Source organism: Aptenodytes patagonicus, chromosome 18 (genome assembly GCF_965638725.1).
Source record: "Aptenodytes patagonicus chromosome 18, bAptPat1.pri.cur, whole genome shotgun sequence".
In the NCBI taxonomy this organism is placed as follows: Eukaryota; Metazoa; Chordata; class Aves; order Sphenisciformes; family Spheniscidae; genus Aptenodytes; species Aptenodytes patagonicus.
Window position 1 is genome coordinate 5,728,465 of NC_134966.1, and position 14,757 is coordinate 5,743,221.

The 14,757-nt window shown below is 38.5% G+C and overlaps 1 protein-coding gene across 1 annotated transcript in view; it reads right to left on the reverse strand.

Moving 5' to 3' along the window:
- Window positions 1-271: 271 nt before the first annotated feature.
- CDK5RAP2 (CDK5 regulatory subunit associated protein 2) overlaps window positions 272-14,757 on the reverse strand; it is an 83,765-nt gene continuing 69,279 nt past the window's right edge. The window contains 9 exon segments of the mRNA XM_076355639.1: window positions 272-919; window positions 1,825-1,871; window positions 5,269-5,407; window positions 7,417-7,563; window positions 9,872-10,131; window positions 10,256-10,339; window positions 12,038-12,286; window positions 13,685-13,806; window positions 14,023-14,212. Of these exon segments, the coding sequence (XP_076211754.1) occupies window positions 860-919; window positions 1,825-1,871; window positions 5,269-5,407; window positions 7,417-7,563; window positions 9,872-10,131; window positions 10,256-10,339; window positions 12,038-12,286; window positions 13,685-13,806; window positions 14,023-14,212 (1,298 nt within the window). The 3' untranslated portion in view covers window positions 272-859.

Sequence of the window (14,757 nt, forward strand, 5' to 3'; positions counted from 1 at the left end):
TCTCTGTACGGGGCTCGGGGAGGGTGAGGGGGGACAGGGGACAACATTAACGTTTTGCCAACAGCACGATGTCTTTCAGTTATGGCTTCCTGAAAGCAAGTTCCCAACACCCCCACTTAGCCACGACGAGCGCTTCTACCATACCGTACAAACACTGCCGCTAAGGACTGGATTAATTTTAGTTGAACTCGGGAAACGAACAGTCTAATGGGGCTGCTTTGTTCGGTAAGTGCTCAAAGTCTGATGTTTCAAACAAAACAACACAAACGCATTTGTGATTATTTTTCATTTTAATTGTCTGATTCTAAGTAATATTTTCAGACCTAGCATCCATCTAAGTTTCTAACAGGGCAATAAGAAAGCTCAGCAGCAGGCAGCTTCTAGACGAATCTTCCAGCCATGTTTAAAATGCTCTAAAATATTGAACAAAACAATGACAACTGGCAGAATTTTTTTTTTAACCTACATTCTTTTAGCAGTAGAGAAACAGTTTGGAAGGTGGATCACGTTCTTGATTCTTTCAGGACCTTTTGACTAAAACAACAAATAGTTTTATAACATGACAAGTACAAATATAAAATTTCAAATGAGCCAACTTTAAAAAAATCTGGATTTTTCTTCAATACCTCCAGTACCTTGCTTCTGTAATAAATATTAAAAACCATCTTTTACATTACAGAAAATGTTAAATAAGTTATTTACCAAGAGATTTTTTTTTCTTTTTTTTCCTTTCTTTTTTTTGGTCAAAGGCTGATTCCCTTAAAAGAGCTGAACAAACATTTTTACACCAATAAATAGTAAGGCATAAAGAAGCAAACAGCAGTCACAGGACCAGTCTTTATTAGTGGAACTTTCTCCTTCAGAGAATCCTTTTTTTGCTGGTATAGGAAGGCGATTTTTGATTTTCAGTTGGTGGGACCTGGTTAGAAAAGCAGTAATTATTACTATTTTACAGTATTTCAAATGGACACAATTTGTCCCTTCCCCTGGGCCATAACACTGCAAAAGGATCTGCAAATAGGAGCATCTGTGTTCAGCAAATCTTCAAATTAATGTGGTAAGACTTCTGTAAGCAGAAAGACTTTTTTATGTCATCACTTTCTAACTCAGGTAGGGCTGAGACAACAACAGGACCGCAGCTGCATGGGGAAGTGCTCAGGAAAGCACTGCCGCTGAGGGTCAGGGGGAAGAGATTCACGGAAAAGGGTAGAGGAAAATTTAAGGAGGGGGTCAGAAATGTACAATCATTCAGGGTGGAGTGGTGTGAGGAGAAGGATGGGATTTAGGAGTCAAGAAGTGTATTACAACCTTCTGGGAGTAAAGCCTGAACCTGCTGGGAGAAATCAAATCTGAATAGTGATTACTTAAACACTCAAACTAATTTAATACACTGCATTAGCAAATAGCTGTTTGCAAAAGCTTTGCCTGTTGGGTCTATATTTAAAAAAAAAGCACCACCCGTTATTAGCACATACACAAGCTTTAAATAAGGGTGCCTTTTGTGAACTTACTCAGTCGACAGGTTATTGGACTGTGATCTGCTGAAAATAAACTACTGGAAGAAGATGACAGACATGAATATTAATCTAGGGAAAGCATCAGAAAGGAGAGGGTTTAGCTGTTTATGTGGTCAGTCATAAAACTCTAATTTAAACATCAAACATTGCAGAATATTTATCATACTAAACTGCTGTCACCCAGACTTGATTAGGTAGCAAACCTAACGCAAATTGGACTAATTCTGCAAAATACTACTGACACAGCAATGCATATTTCTAATGAGTATCTACCAAGGAATTAAATGCAAGCAAAAGTTTTACTTACTTCCAGGTTTCCTCTAGCCTTCTTCAAGACATCATGAGTTAAAACCACTGGAAAGAAAGAGGAGATTAAAAAGAATACTGCACAGTCTTTCTATAGTCTCTGTATTCAAGTCTTAAGACCAAATTTTAAATCATGTATGAACTTGCAGCTACACGATGGGCAGCGACCAGGCAATCACACACAGCCCTGACCACCACTTCAACTTTCTGACCAAAACCCAGAACTGTTACTCCCTCCCGAGCCCTGTTCAGAACCTCAGGCTGATGCACAAACAACAGCTGCAACAACCCAAAATTAAGGGGCAATGCTGTACTGGCAGGCAGAGTTAGGGAAGAGCAGGAGTCATCAGTCAGGACCACAGGACGGGTCCAAAGCAGTGCCAGCGCTAGAATGCCATTTCCTACCCCCGGCCTATGTTCCATCTAGCACATAATCCTCTTTTCAGAGCGACGCATCAGGGAAGTGTTTTTAAAGTCTGTCTACCATAACAAGAACGATACATGTGAAAACACGCATAGCTCATCACTACATTTAATGTGAGAGGTATGAACAGCCCCCTGCCATACTGATGACCTGATTCCCTCGATCTAAGTCGTCAAAGGAAGACTTTCTGTTAATTTTAAGGGGAGATGGTGCATGACCTAACTACAGTTTGATCTATTAGGGAGCCTACTTGCGTGGGGGAGGGTGGTTAGCAGAAGGGGGAGAAAAATGGTGCAGTGGAGAGGTTATGGGGGACGATGTGCTGGGAAGAGGACAGATGGCAAAAGATGTCAGCCAGCTCCTCCAGCAGTTCAAGGACAAAGCAACCTATATATGCTTAGGGGAAATCATGTCAGTGGCTTGCTCTGAAGGGTTCCAAGTTTTCTCTATTCATCCAGCTAGTTTGCCTCTGTGGGGACAGCGCGAGACCTGTGAATGGAGGAGGGGATGTTTCTAAACAAAACTGATATTTAGAAATGTCAGGTTAAATATGTGATTCTCTAATCTGTGTCAGCTCCATAACTGCTGAAAAATACCATTCACAAGTACCAATTTAATATTCCAGTCTCAAAAATAAACAATTTAGCCATAATAAAAATTTTTCATTACAATAATAAGAACCCAGCAACTCCAAGGGTATAGCTGTCATGAGATAATTATACCCTTGGCAGATTACTGCAATTTGGCACTGCATTGTTACATGTCCAGAGGTTCAGATGAGGTTTATAAGCAATGCGTTCTCTCGCCAGAGAAAGCACACAGAAGACTGAGCCACAAGAATGTTCCAGTCTCTGCCTCTAAATATATTTAGGAATGCTCAACTAAATAACAGAGGGAACTTGAATATCCTCAGTGGAGTGGCCAGCTAACAGGACGTTTGGAGAATGAAGGAAGGCAAGGTCACCTACTGCGATGCCTTTGCTTTCTTAGGAGAAAGGAAGAAACAACAAAAACAAGTGTAAGCATCCTAACAAAATCCAGCAGCTTCATATGATCCCCCAGTTTTGTTGTATGCTTGGTCAGGAATTTGTGTACAGATGCAATTTAGAAACATTTCTGAAATTGCTCTTTAAGGCAAAGGTAACTTGACATCCATAATTCCCATAATCAATGAAACTTACAGAAAATCGTATCTAGGTCTTTCTGTGTAGCAGAGTGCTCTCTGCTCATAAAGAACTCTGCTAGTAAATTCATTTCACCTGGCAAACTAGATTTTCCTAAATCAAAAATATTAAATTCAGTACATGAAGAGAATTTAGAGGATGTGACACTAATAGCAAAGGTGCTGCTGGCCAGGCAGTACTTTGTATTAAGGAGATTTCAGAAAATGCAGGCTTCATTTTATCAGGACCTAGTTCAGATGAGGTTGAATGCCCTGAATGGAGTGAGCAAAATAAGGGGGAGATGTGGTTTTCTATTTGAAAGTATGGGTGGATGGAGTGGCTGTGGGGATAACATTTTGGCCATAAGGGTAAATTCTCTGCTGATTTATACTCTGCCCAGCCCTACTGAAATTACCCAGTATGTCTGAGATGTCACTGGAACTAGGAACTGACCAAACTAAACCAGTAAATCTACCTCCAGGATATTATTTGGACAGACAGAATAGAATAGCTTTGATTTTTATATGACAACCCCAAACTGAGCTATTATTTAACTTTAAAACCTGAACAAAACATAATTTTGGATTTAATATAAGTAACTTGTACATCATTTAATACAACAATTCTGAAAGAAGTGACCAAAAACTAGCCCATAAATGCTTAAAAAAAAAAATCTGCAGGCAGAAGATACATGTACCTTAGATATAAAAATTACAGGCTATGGAGCAAAATAACATTTATTCCTCTACATTGCATTTAAATGACTTGAGTAACTTACGGTATTATGGCCATTTTCATAACTTTGTGTGATGTGTAACATTGCACAGTCTAGATGAATTACTGATAACACAAGTGCCATTCTAGCATAGACTAATGAGTCATTTAGTCCCACCTCTAAGAGAAGGTTAGATTTTTTTTTTTTTAAACGAAGAAAATTAAATCCTCCTCCCCCAATACACATATTGCCATAGCATGAAGGTAGAGAAGAGGTTAGCTCCATTCAAATCTCTTCTGATGAGTGATTAAACTCTAACACAGAAGAGATGAATCTCTTCAAACAGTCACCTGGCTTAACACAGCTACAATATAGTCCATGTCCCACTTGTTTTCATGTTTCCAGATAATTTTCTAGATACAGCTGCTAAGAGTAAGGTATCATTTCACAGCATGTCCTAATTTTTCTTTAAAAAATTACTCATAGTAAGCTTTTGTTTCCCTTCTTCTGAGCCTTCTGTTCTCTTGCATTTCTCAGTCTAGTGTAGAGCATTGACAAATCTCCTTTGCTGCTGCTTTGGCTTTTCCCAGTATTCAGCTATCTAGTGCGATACACGCAACAGATAGATAGGCACCGCAGAAAATCTAAAAGCCTAATTCCACATTTATCAAGACTGAGGCAAAAATCACAGTTTTCAGAAGGACAACATCAAAAACTTTGGCTGGAATGGTCTACAGCAACAGTAACTTTGCCTCTGACAGGAACTGCTGTAGGATAGAAAACTTGGGGAATGGCAGTATCTGAAATGGAGTAACTCAAGTAATTCGTGGCAATTAGTGGCAGCTGCGTGGATTGACACCTTATCAGTGGGTTGTGTAAAACCATGAACTGCTTCTCATGTTATTCTATGCAGCCTTTTGTAGTTGGGCAACTTTCTTCCATCTGAATGAGGCTCCATCAGTTCTGTACAGTCTGAACCTCGTGAATCGTTTGTCACTAACAACTGAGTGCGCACAAGTAAACACCAGTCAGAACAACTGCAAAAGGACGGGTGCCTATGTTCATTTTGTTGTTTCTCCAATTTTAGAGGTAGCCATAGACTACAAAAATACAAAAAGAACCAGTAATAAAGCATACACTTACACTGGTCAATGATGACTTTCTCCATGTTTTCCTTCAGCTGGTTTGTGGAGTGCAAGCGTTTCACTGTGCTATGTAACTTCTTCTCTTGCTCGGACAGTTTCTTACGTAATCTAAATATTTCTGCTTTCATTCCTTCATCCTAAATTGAGAGAAGAAAATATTATATTAAAGCATTATATAAAAGTACTTTGTACATTGTTCATTGCTAAATACTTTTGTACAAGAGCCCTCAAGCTTCCTTAGAGTACGACCAACTTAAAGGAGTGAAACACCACTAAGCGCCTGTCCTTCCACATTCACATCCCCAATGACATATGATTCTATGACATCTGCCAAGAGACAACTACAATTCTTAGCTGGCTTTTAGTGCAATTAATTTTTCTGCTAGTCTGAGAAAAGTCTTAACAAACACCAGTGCCTATTTTTGTTTTTAAACTTCCATTCCTCTCTTTTTTTCCCCCCCTCAACTAGAAAATATAATGAAGGCCAGTGCTATGGGATCAGCAAGTATCCTGTCTGTCAGGTTCAGAACTTCTAGCTTCCTCCTCCAGTGTTCTGTTAATAGTTGATGCTGCCTTTATCAAAGGGCTGAAAGGCATTGCACAAATGACCAGGACACTTTTCTTGCAAAATTAGTTGACAGTATCATTATTCAAGGTTCAGTTTTCACCACAACTCCAACTAAGTTATGGTTAGTATCTTTTAAAACAGGACTACGAGTAGCCCTGACATAGTCTGCCAGTATCACTGATCTGGATCCTCATGCAAACTTAAGCTTGTACATTTTTCTTCTTGTTGTGCCACTTCTTCTTGCTAAATAATAGCATCTTCTGGAATTTGCCCCTAGCATTTAGCTCTTCAGAAGAACTGATTACTCACAACTCCTGTGGGGCTGAAGAGAAGGCAGTGAATGTTCAGTATCTTTTACAATCAAGCTTCAAGAGATATTCTTTCATATACTGCATTTAAGACATCAGAAGCAATCTAATGTCCTTAAGATCTCAGGATGTTGGATAACAAATTCTAGAAAAGATTCCATTAGGCTCCAATAAGGTGCAGTCCTGGGAACTCAGATCCCCTGTGCATTGAGGTCAGATTTTGGGAAGTGACTGATCCAGATCAAGAAGGTTTAGATCAGTATGACAGTAAAGCATTAGATGCATCACACATACGCTTGAAAGACCTCTGTGTATGGTATGTTCAGATACTGCAATCCAGGCCAACATATAGCTGTCTATATAGAATATACACATAAGGATAAAAATGGAAGTATACACATTTGTCAAGGCATCCCAAATAGGGAGCTGAAACATCAGTGAAGCATATTAGACAGCACAGTTCATTCTTACTGCTTTTGTGATTTTACACGTTTAAGGATGCTAGAAAATAACAACAGAAATGTTATTAAAAATATATATAAAATGTTTACTTTCCTAAAGTTGTTTTTTTTCCAGCAATACCCTGCCTCCCTTAAGAAACGTATACAAAAACCTCAGTGAAAACATTATAGATTTATTTCAAAGCCAGAGTTTGAAACAGTTTCATTACTGAGTGGTGGTATTATGACAGCATAGATAATTCATTCCTCATTCAGTTTACTTCCATTCATTTGCATAGTGCAATCCTTTTTAGTTAAAATGTTATAAAACTTGTCTTGGGGTTTTGTCACCCTTTTAAAAAAGCATCCTATTTTACAGCTTAGGCATCAAAAACGTAAAAGGAAAATGTAGGTCAGATTACATCAAAGTTGCTGAAGTTTCTCTTGTTACTAGTATATACATAATCAAATTGAATTTGGTTCTATAACAGGGAGTCCAAACCTTTTCTTGTTGAAATGGAACGTTTGCCACCTGCCTTGGTTTCCTGAATATCATGTAACAGGGTAACAGATTACATCTTTAAAATAAAGTATTTTGTAAATAAACACCCCGGTATACAATATGATCAGGATAGAACACCAGCACCAATTCAGCCTTAGCCTTCAGTGATGAGAGCTAACTAAATCCATGTGTCCAGAGACATCCTGGGTTCATGATTTTCAAAAGATTTTCCCAAATGACACGTTCCTAACTGGTGCATCTTCCTTAACACATTAGAACAGTTAAAACAAACAAACAAACAACCCACCAAAATGAAACATAATAGTACCTGAGTGCCATGAGTAGTACCGTGTACAGCCTTCAGTGGAAGGGAAACTCTCCAGAGAAGTTTCAGTAAACGCGCAGCCTCTTCTAAAATCTGCTGTACTGTGTGAATATTTGTGGAAAAGCTATGCAGCGATGCCTGGTCTGGTACCTATATCATAGGATTAGAGACATGTTATATTTTATGCTTAAAACATTATGAAAATGTAATCTTAATTAATGGTTTAAATCCAGTTGGTATGAATTCATATTTAAGATGATGTACACAGCTATTGTGTGCCACAAAAGCTAATTTGTTAGTTTACAAAGACTGCTGAATTATGCATTATCTGAGAATTTCAGGAAAGGAGGGGATTTATCGTTATCAATAACCATGATTAATAATAGATTATATTTACTAGATTTGCTATGCCACATGGTAATAGTTGGCAACTCTCCTCTTTCTCCATTTGCATTTCGTGTCACGTTATTTGAAAGTCAAATGATTACAGACATCAATTTAAGCAATATAGATGTTTCTTCCTTAGCAGACCCTTTAAACTGTTCCATTTAATGCTAAAATAACTATCAGGACACATATAAAATGTTTTCCTCTGCTGACAGATGAGAAAACCAAATTGAAGAAATTGCATAAATGTGAAATAAAGGAGGGAAAGAATGCAAGGGGAGCAAATGAATTACCAAAGCAATGGAGATACAGAAGGGGGAAGGGTAATGAAAGAAGAGCATTCACAGTTCCTGCCCCATGCAGCACATCATTTGAATACTTATTTAGCATTGTTATCTAACCCGAATCCTCCTGTCACATAAAATATCCCATTTGCTAAGTAGTTTGAAACTTCAGTGATGTAAAGCTTGATAGAAAACGGCACATTATGAAACTTACTGCTTTTATCTTTACACTAACAAAACAAGTTAAAAACTTAGATTACTTTTTCAGTCATTATCAGTATCTTAACTAGGTCATTTGAAAATATGGTACCTCAGAGAGTCTTAAGTGTCATTCAGATATCATTTTAGTGTGTGAGCACACGTGATACCACAAAAAGAATTTCAGAATTGTTGAAGACTGCACCTTCAATAGCTTTAATAATTGTAACTAGAAAAAGTAGTAGCACGAATTTATCCATGCAGTTAAGACCTTCTGGTTTTTGAAGAGCAGTAAGCATGTTTTTTACAACATTTATATTATCATAGAGTCGTAGGAGTGAAAAGGACCTTCATTAGTCACCTAGTTTACTTTCCCACTCCAAGGCAGGAAAGCATTACATGTAATTTTTCCAACATTCATGTAATCCGTTCTTAAAAGCGCCTCCAGGAGCAGTGTCTCTGAGCAGCCTCCATTCCAGTGTTTTTTACCACTGGCGTGTTGTTTTAAATGCCTGATCCAAGCCTTTCCTGTTGCGGTTTAAGTTTCTTAGTTCCTTATTAGCTGCCACGGACGTGTACAGATTGTTCCTTCCCTTTTGTTGAAGCTTGTAGGCAGATTTGCCTTATTCAGTCCACCTCAAATATGCTATCATTAACTGTATCCAGAAATTAACAATATTAATCAAGAAAAAATTAGCATAAGGAAAGACTAGTTGTTCTCCTGACTCTAGAGGAAAAGGATTGCCATTATTCAATACAAGGCAAACATTTTACTGGTTTAAGATTTACTATGTTTAAGACTACAGCAAGAGCACCATGACTTGCTATCACTGTGTCACACACGATGCAGAAAGGATGATACACTATGCCTTAGAAGACAGTATGCGATCATTAATGAGATATTCAAGTTCCTAGACTAGCTACTGATACTGCTAAGTGTTCCATTGATACCAGGAAGTGGAAAAATATTAAAAAGCTTCCCTAATATGAAACAACCTTCATTAGCATCCATCAATCGTTAATGTACAGTTATCACCTGGTGTTACTAAAGGGCTGAATACAAGTAAGTGGGGAACTTTACCAGCTGTATATCAGATTTCTTTTAACTGTCTCGTATTTCCTGGGTTTATCCCAAGCCTTCATTACAAGAACATCTCCTTAATTATTTTTATCCTTAGGTTACTGATGCATACCCCTAGTTTAAGCCCTTTCTAAAGCATTTTAGAGTTTTATCTGAGTTTTTTTTGTTCTTGTTTTTGTTTGGCTTTTTTATCGTTTCCAGTGTAACAATCACCAATTTCCATAGTAAAAGCAAGTCGTTTCACCTCATTTCAAGTTGCAAGTAAAAGTGAGATTGCTTATTAAAGGGCCAGAAGTAACTAATTTATCCGTAGCTTCATTAACCCAGAATCACAAATAGGTGCCTGCATCTAGATGAGACTTGGGCAGTCAAGGTTGAGGTGTCCTGACAGAGTTATTCAGTTAATGGCACCTGCTGCACCATTAACCTAGTTCTTTGCTTTTGTAACCTACACATTTTGCACCTCTAGGTAAAATTCACCATCCTCTTAACAGCTTTCACTGTTTACCTTTATTCCAGGCTCCTGCAGTTTCGTACCAGTGACCTCTCTTAAAGAAATCTCCATTTCTGCTAAAACCTGTTGCCCTTCTGAAATCTGTTTCCGCAGAGCATTATAATCCTCAATCAAGCCAAGAACGTGGCGCCCATTTTTGTCTGCCCACATACGATGTCCAGGCACAAGACGAGGGGTACATGTCGTACTGGAAGATGAAGTGCTACTGCAGTGTGAAGTGCTGTCTAAATCGTCTTTAGAGGCTGAATGCGTACCTGGGACAGAAAAATAGTTTAATTTTTTTATCTGTACATGTAGAATTAATTGACACTAGACTTCTCTTAAACAGCAAGTCTGGGATACTGATAACAAGCAAGTTTAAGATACTTTTAGATGTACCTGTTTTCACTAGTGAAATGCAATGGCCATGTTTCTCCAGCTCACAAATGTTTCTGCTGGTAGCAGGGCATTTGCAAAGATTTCCTATACATAAAAACGGGACAAGGAAGAGTGTATCAGTAGAAGTTAACATGCATTAAAAAAAACTTCCTAGCTCTACTTCTGTTCCTTTTTTTTTTGCTGATGCTGCACTTGGACTCAGGAAGCAGGGAAAACCAGCTAATTTTCTAGTACCACACCATATATCTTCCAGTATTTATCTACGTTAATCTTTTTAGCATCTATCCAAAGTTCTAGATATCTCCCAAAATCAAGTCATAGTCAGAAAATCTAAAATACATACTGATGAAGATATTTTAATCAACAAATGTAAGCTTCCCATTAACTCCACTAAAAGCATGACACTCTCCATAGCTATACCATACTTAAGATCATATCTATATTCTCCCTCTTCAGACCTTCCAAATTCCCTAAGTACCTATGACTTACCTAAAGTACCTATGACTTTTACTAAAGACTAATCACAGTACCTCTAGAAAGCTAACAAATTCAGCTGTTGACATTCCAAGGAGTCCTTCTGGTCCATATCAAACCAAGCTATTGTAACTCTATTCACCATTTTCTTAAAGAAATAATGAGCTTCTCCAGCTCCTATCTACTCTACCTGGTGCAGGTCAAAAGTAACATCTAGCATTCTATCTAGAAACTAACCAGGAACAAATGCAATTTGGGGATACTGGTGGTACAGTTTTCCCCACAATAGCTGTTCCACACCTACTTGATCACGACTGGCCCTAAGGAACCATCCCCATATGGAGCACGTGACTAATCTAGCGTTCAAGTATAAAGTGCATAAAGAACGGTAGCAACCCATAAATGTTATCTGCTACAGTCTGCATCTTTCTTACTTGCACAGAGTAGCGTAGAGTTATGCTCATTACGTATTTCATCTGAAGTATGATTCTGATTGGACACGATGGACTCCACAAAAGAAGTAAGGTGGTAAAAAACCCTGTTGTGTCTCATGAGCTCTCACACTAATCCTCTGACTGGTGCTGTTGCTCTGTGTGGTGCATAAGATTTAGGTAGGCATGTTCAGGTGAAGTGTATGGACCCAAAAAGCCCCGTTATTATTGCTTCCCATAACATGATGTATATCTGTACAGGCAGTAGGAGAGGTGGCTTTATGCTGGACATATGGAAAGCTGCCACTATGCAGAGTACTTTAGCAGCAAGGAAGAACATTCTTGTGCCCTCTGTAGACCACGTACATCTCTACTGGGACAATAATTTAACCCTGAGTGTAAACACTACATTTTCCCTGATTTGCTAAAACGGTATCACTTAACAGTGATTGAAATAAAGGTAAAATACTCCTCAAGGGCAAAAAGGGGACAATTTATACAAAGACCATGTAGTGCACTTATTGATCATTCTTGAGTAATACATACTCACCCTTAGCAAACACTATAGAGCTCCGCATTAAAAATAGAACCCCCAGGTAAGCAAAATTTACGGCAATTTAATGTAGGCATCCTTCCATCCCAGAGACTGTCTGCAAATGCTTTTCTTGAATGAAAAGGAAGTGACAGTTGGAGGCTATAAGACAGCGCAGTGTGCATTTCACCTCCCCATGCACTAATAGCTCTAACAGGAAAGGGATTTGAAAGGCCGACGGGCAGGTCCCAAACGCACAGTTGATGTTGTATAAGGCTTTAAGAGCATCTTTAAAGAACAAGGCACAGGTTCTACAGTATAACAAAAGCATGTATGGCACAGTACCATTCATTCCTGCATAATGCTGAGATTCTTGTTTGAAAAGATGGTTGATATTCACAGCTGACACTGATCCCACTTCCTCTCTCTTTTCTTTTGAAAGCTGTTCCTCTAATTTTTCATGCAAAGACTTGTTTGTCTCTATGCTTCTTTCAAGCTGCACTCGCAAACTCTGTATTTCAGTCAATAGTTCATGTAAGTCAAGTGGATTATTCTGATCTTTTCGGAATTCTTCTGATGCATCACATCTGGAATCTGAGACAATTTCAAAAGAAACACAACATCTTTAACAATTAAAATAATATTAGCCATTATCAGAATGCTGAGCAAGTAAATTATAGCCAGCTTTATCCTCAATATTAAGAATTAACTACAAACAGCATTAAGATAATGGTTTGACAAAAAACCATGTCTTAATTGCTTCTACCCTCGAAAGATTTAAAGAACTGAAAATTATTTTTCACTTTGTCCATAAAAGCTAATAAGTCTCATGCCAAAAGCAAAAAAATGTAATAAAAAGAGAATGAAGAGGATTTACAAAATTTGAAATGCATTAATGCACAGTCTGGGGAAAGTAAAAGGAGTGGGTAATCTCAGAGTGCAGAGGAGGGCTGGAGTAGAATTGGGAGTTCAATTTTACACGCAGAAGAAAAAAGAAAATAGTCATCACCTGGCAACCAGAGGAACAAATCTGAACCTGAAAAAAGCAAGGGCTGTGTTCGTCTTTTCATAGAAGGAGGTCAGTACACAAACAATTCCATGTATTCTTTCATGCTGAAATCAAACTGCTCTCCAGACAGTGGGAAGGGGCTCAACTGCATGAGGAGGGTGTTGCTACTCTCTAATTACATTACCAGTTCTGCAAGGAGACTTACTTCCATCCCCGAGCCAACTTTGGCTTAAAGCCTTATGCCAACAGGGGTCTTCTGCTGCAGCTAGGCATGAAATACAGTGATGGCAGGGCATATTACTCAAAGTAGCAGGAAGAAAAAAGTCAACTTTTACAAGAACTTCCAATGGGAAATTTGCTGGGTCCTGTAACGAGTATGCAGCAATGAACAGCATTCTACTTCTTTACCTAACCATACCAACAGCTATGTGGTGGTATAGCTTCTTTACAAGGGGTAGGAAGAACTCATGCAAGCCTCATTCCTACCCCTCACCTTTAGTGACAGAAAAGTGGACAGGAAATTATTAAACGTCTCATCCAGAAAACAGTGCCAGCGCTACTCCCAGCCCCAGGGAGAAGACATTACCCTCATATTCAGACAAGAGAAAGCACGAGCTACCTGAGTAAGCACTACCTGTGAGGATGCAGCAGCATGTATTTAGATGACAAATAAATATCTAAGATCCCCATGAAGTTTATCCAGCCTGAGCCACTGAATCTTCAATATTTGTTTTAGCTTAGCTAAAAAGGTAAAGGAAACGTGGGTGTGCCTAGTCAAAACGTATCATACATCTCAACCTCGCAGTTACACTCCTAAGTAAAAAGCAGCATTTTATCATCAAGTTGTCAGTTCTACTTTGCATAGCAGACACAAGTAGAAACAAAGAAATAGTGACCTAGCCCTACTGTCCTTTGACAAGATCATATTCAGAGAGGGAAGGGTTGCAAGGGCTAAGGGTACAGAAACAATTGAGCATTTATACCTGTCCTCTTCCTTCTTGCTTCTTCCAACTTTTCATAAACCTTGATCTCAGTTCGGAGTGACTGCAGTAAGTTCTCATTCTCAGAGAGCTGACGTTGCTTTACATTAATTTCTGTTTGCAACCTGTTAAGTCCCAATAAACAGCAAAGTTAAGTGTTAAATTCTTGTCTTTTGTTTCAAAACCTAAAATCCATTCCCCTTTCCCTCCATAATTCTTCCCTTGCCTTTTGAATATATCTATGCACCTCATTAATGTTAATGGCTATGGCTAAACACATGCTTGTCACATTGATAATTTTCTTCTCTAAATGAATGTCTAAATGTGGACAGAATCAATACCTGTTTAATTCATTACGACTGCTGTAAATCTGACATGTCAGATATCTGGTTTCATCCTCCTTTTGGCCAATTTGTTTCTGCAACCTTTCATTTTCTTTCTTGACACATTCATAATCTTCATGAAGATGTTCAATGATTGCATTCTTTTTAGAAAGAGATTCTCTTAACTTTTCATTTTCCTTTTGTTTATCTGAAACAAGAAGAAATACAAGTTATTTGCAATGCCCACAACCCACTAAAGCTATGCTTTTTAACAAAACCAGCTTTTTCAGAGACTGTCAGAAAATAACAGCTGCTCTTGTGAGTTTTAGGTTTTCAGTATTTCAATTTTCTAACGGCTTTTGCTAGATGCATTTTCTGTAACATGCAACATTTAACCCCCAGGACCCACAAAGGCTCAATAAAAACCTGTGTACAGCCTTATACGCCAAATGCCCACAACACCTCTTGGAATTTGGTCAGGATAGTATTCAACAACTGGTGTCAGCAGGGTCCCAAAGCAGGCACATGAATTTTGCCAATCCTCACAAAATAATGGATTTGACTTCTCTTTAGGAAGAAAAGAACTCAGTAGGATTGTTCTAAGGCATGTTGCATCCACGGTCCTCTTTGTCTCACAGAAATCCCTTTGTCCTCTCCTTCCCAGCCCTATTCATCTGCCGAACGTATCATATCGGTCCTTCTTTCCTTGGCAGAAGCTATTTCCCCAAACTGGTTCTGTGACAAAGAATTGCT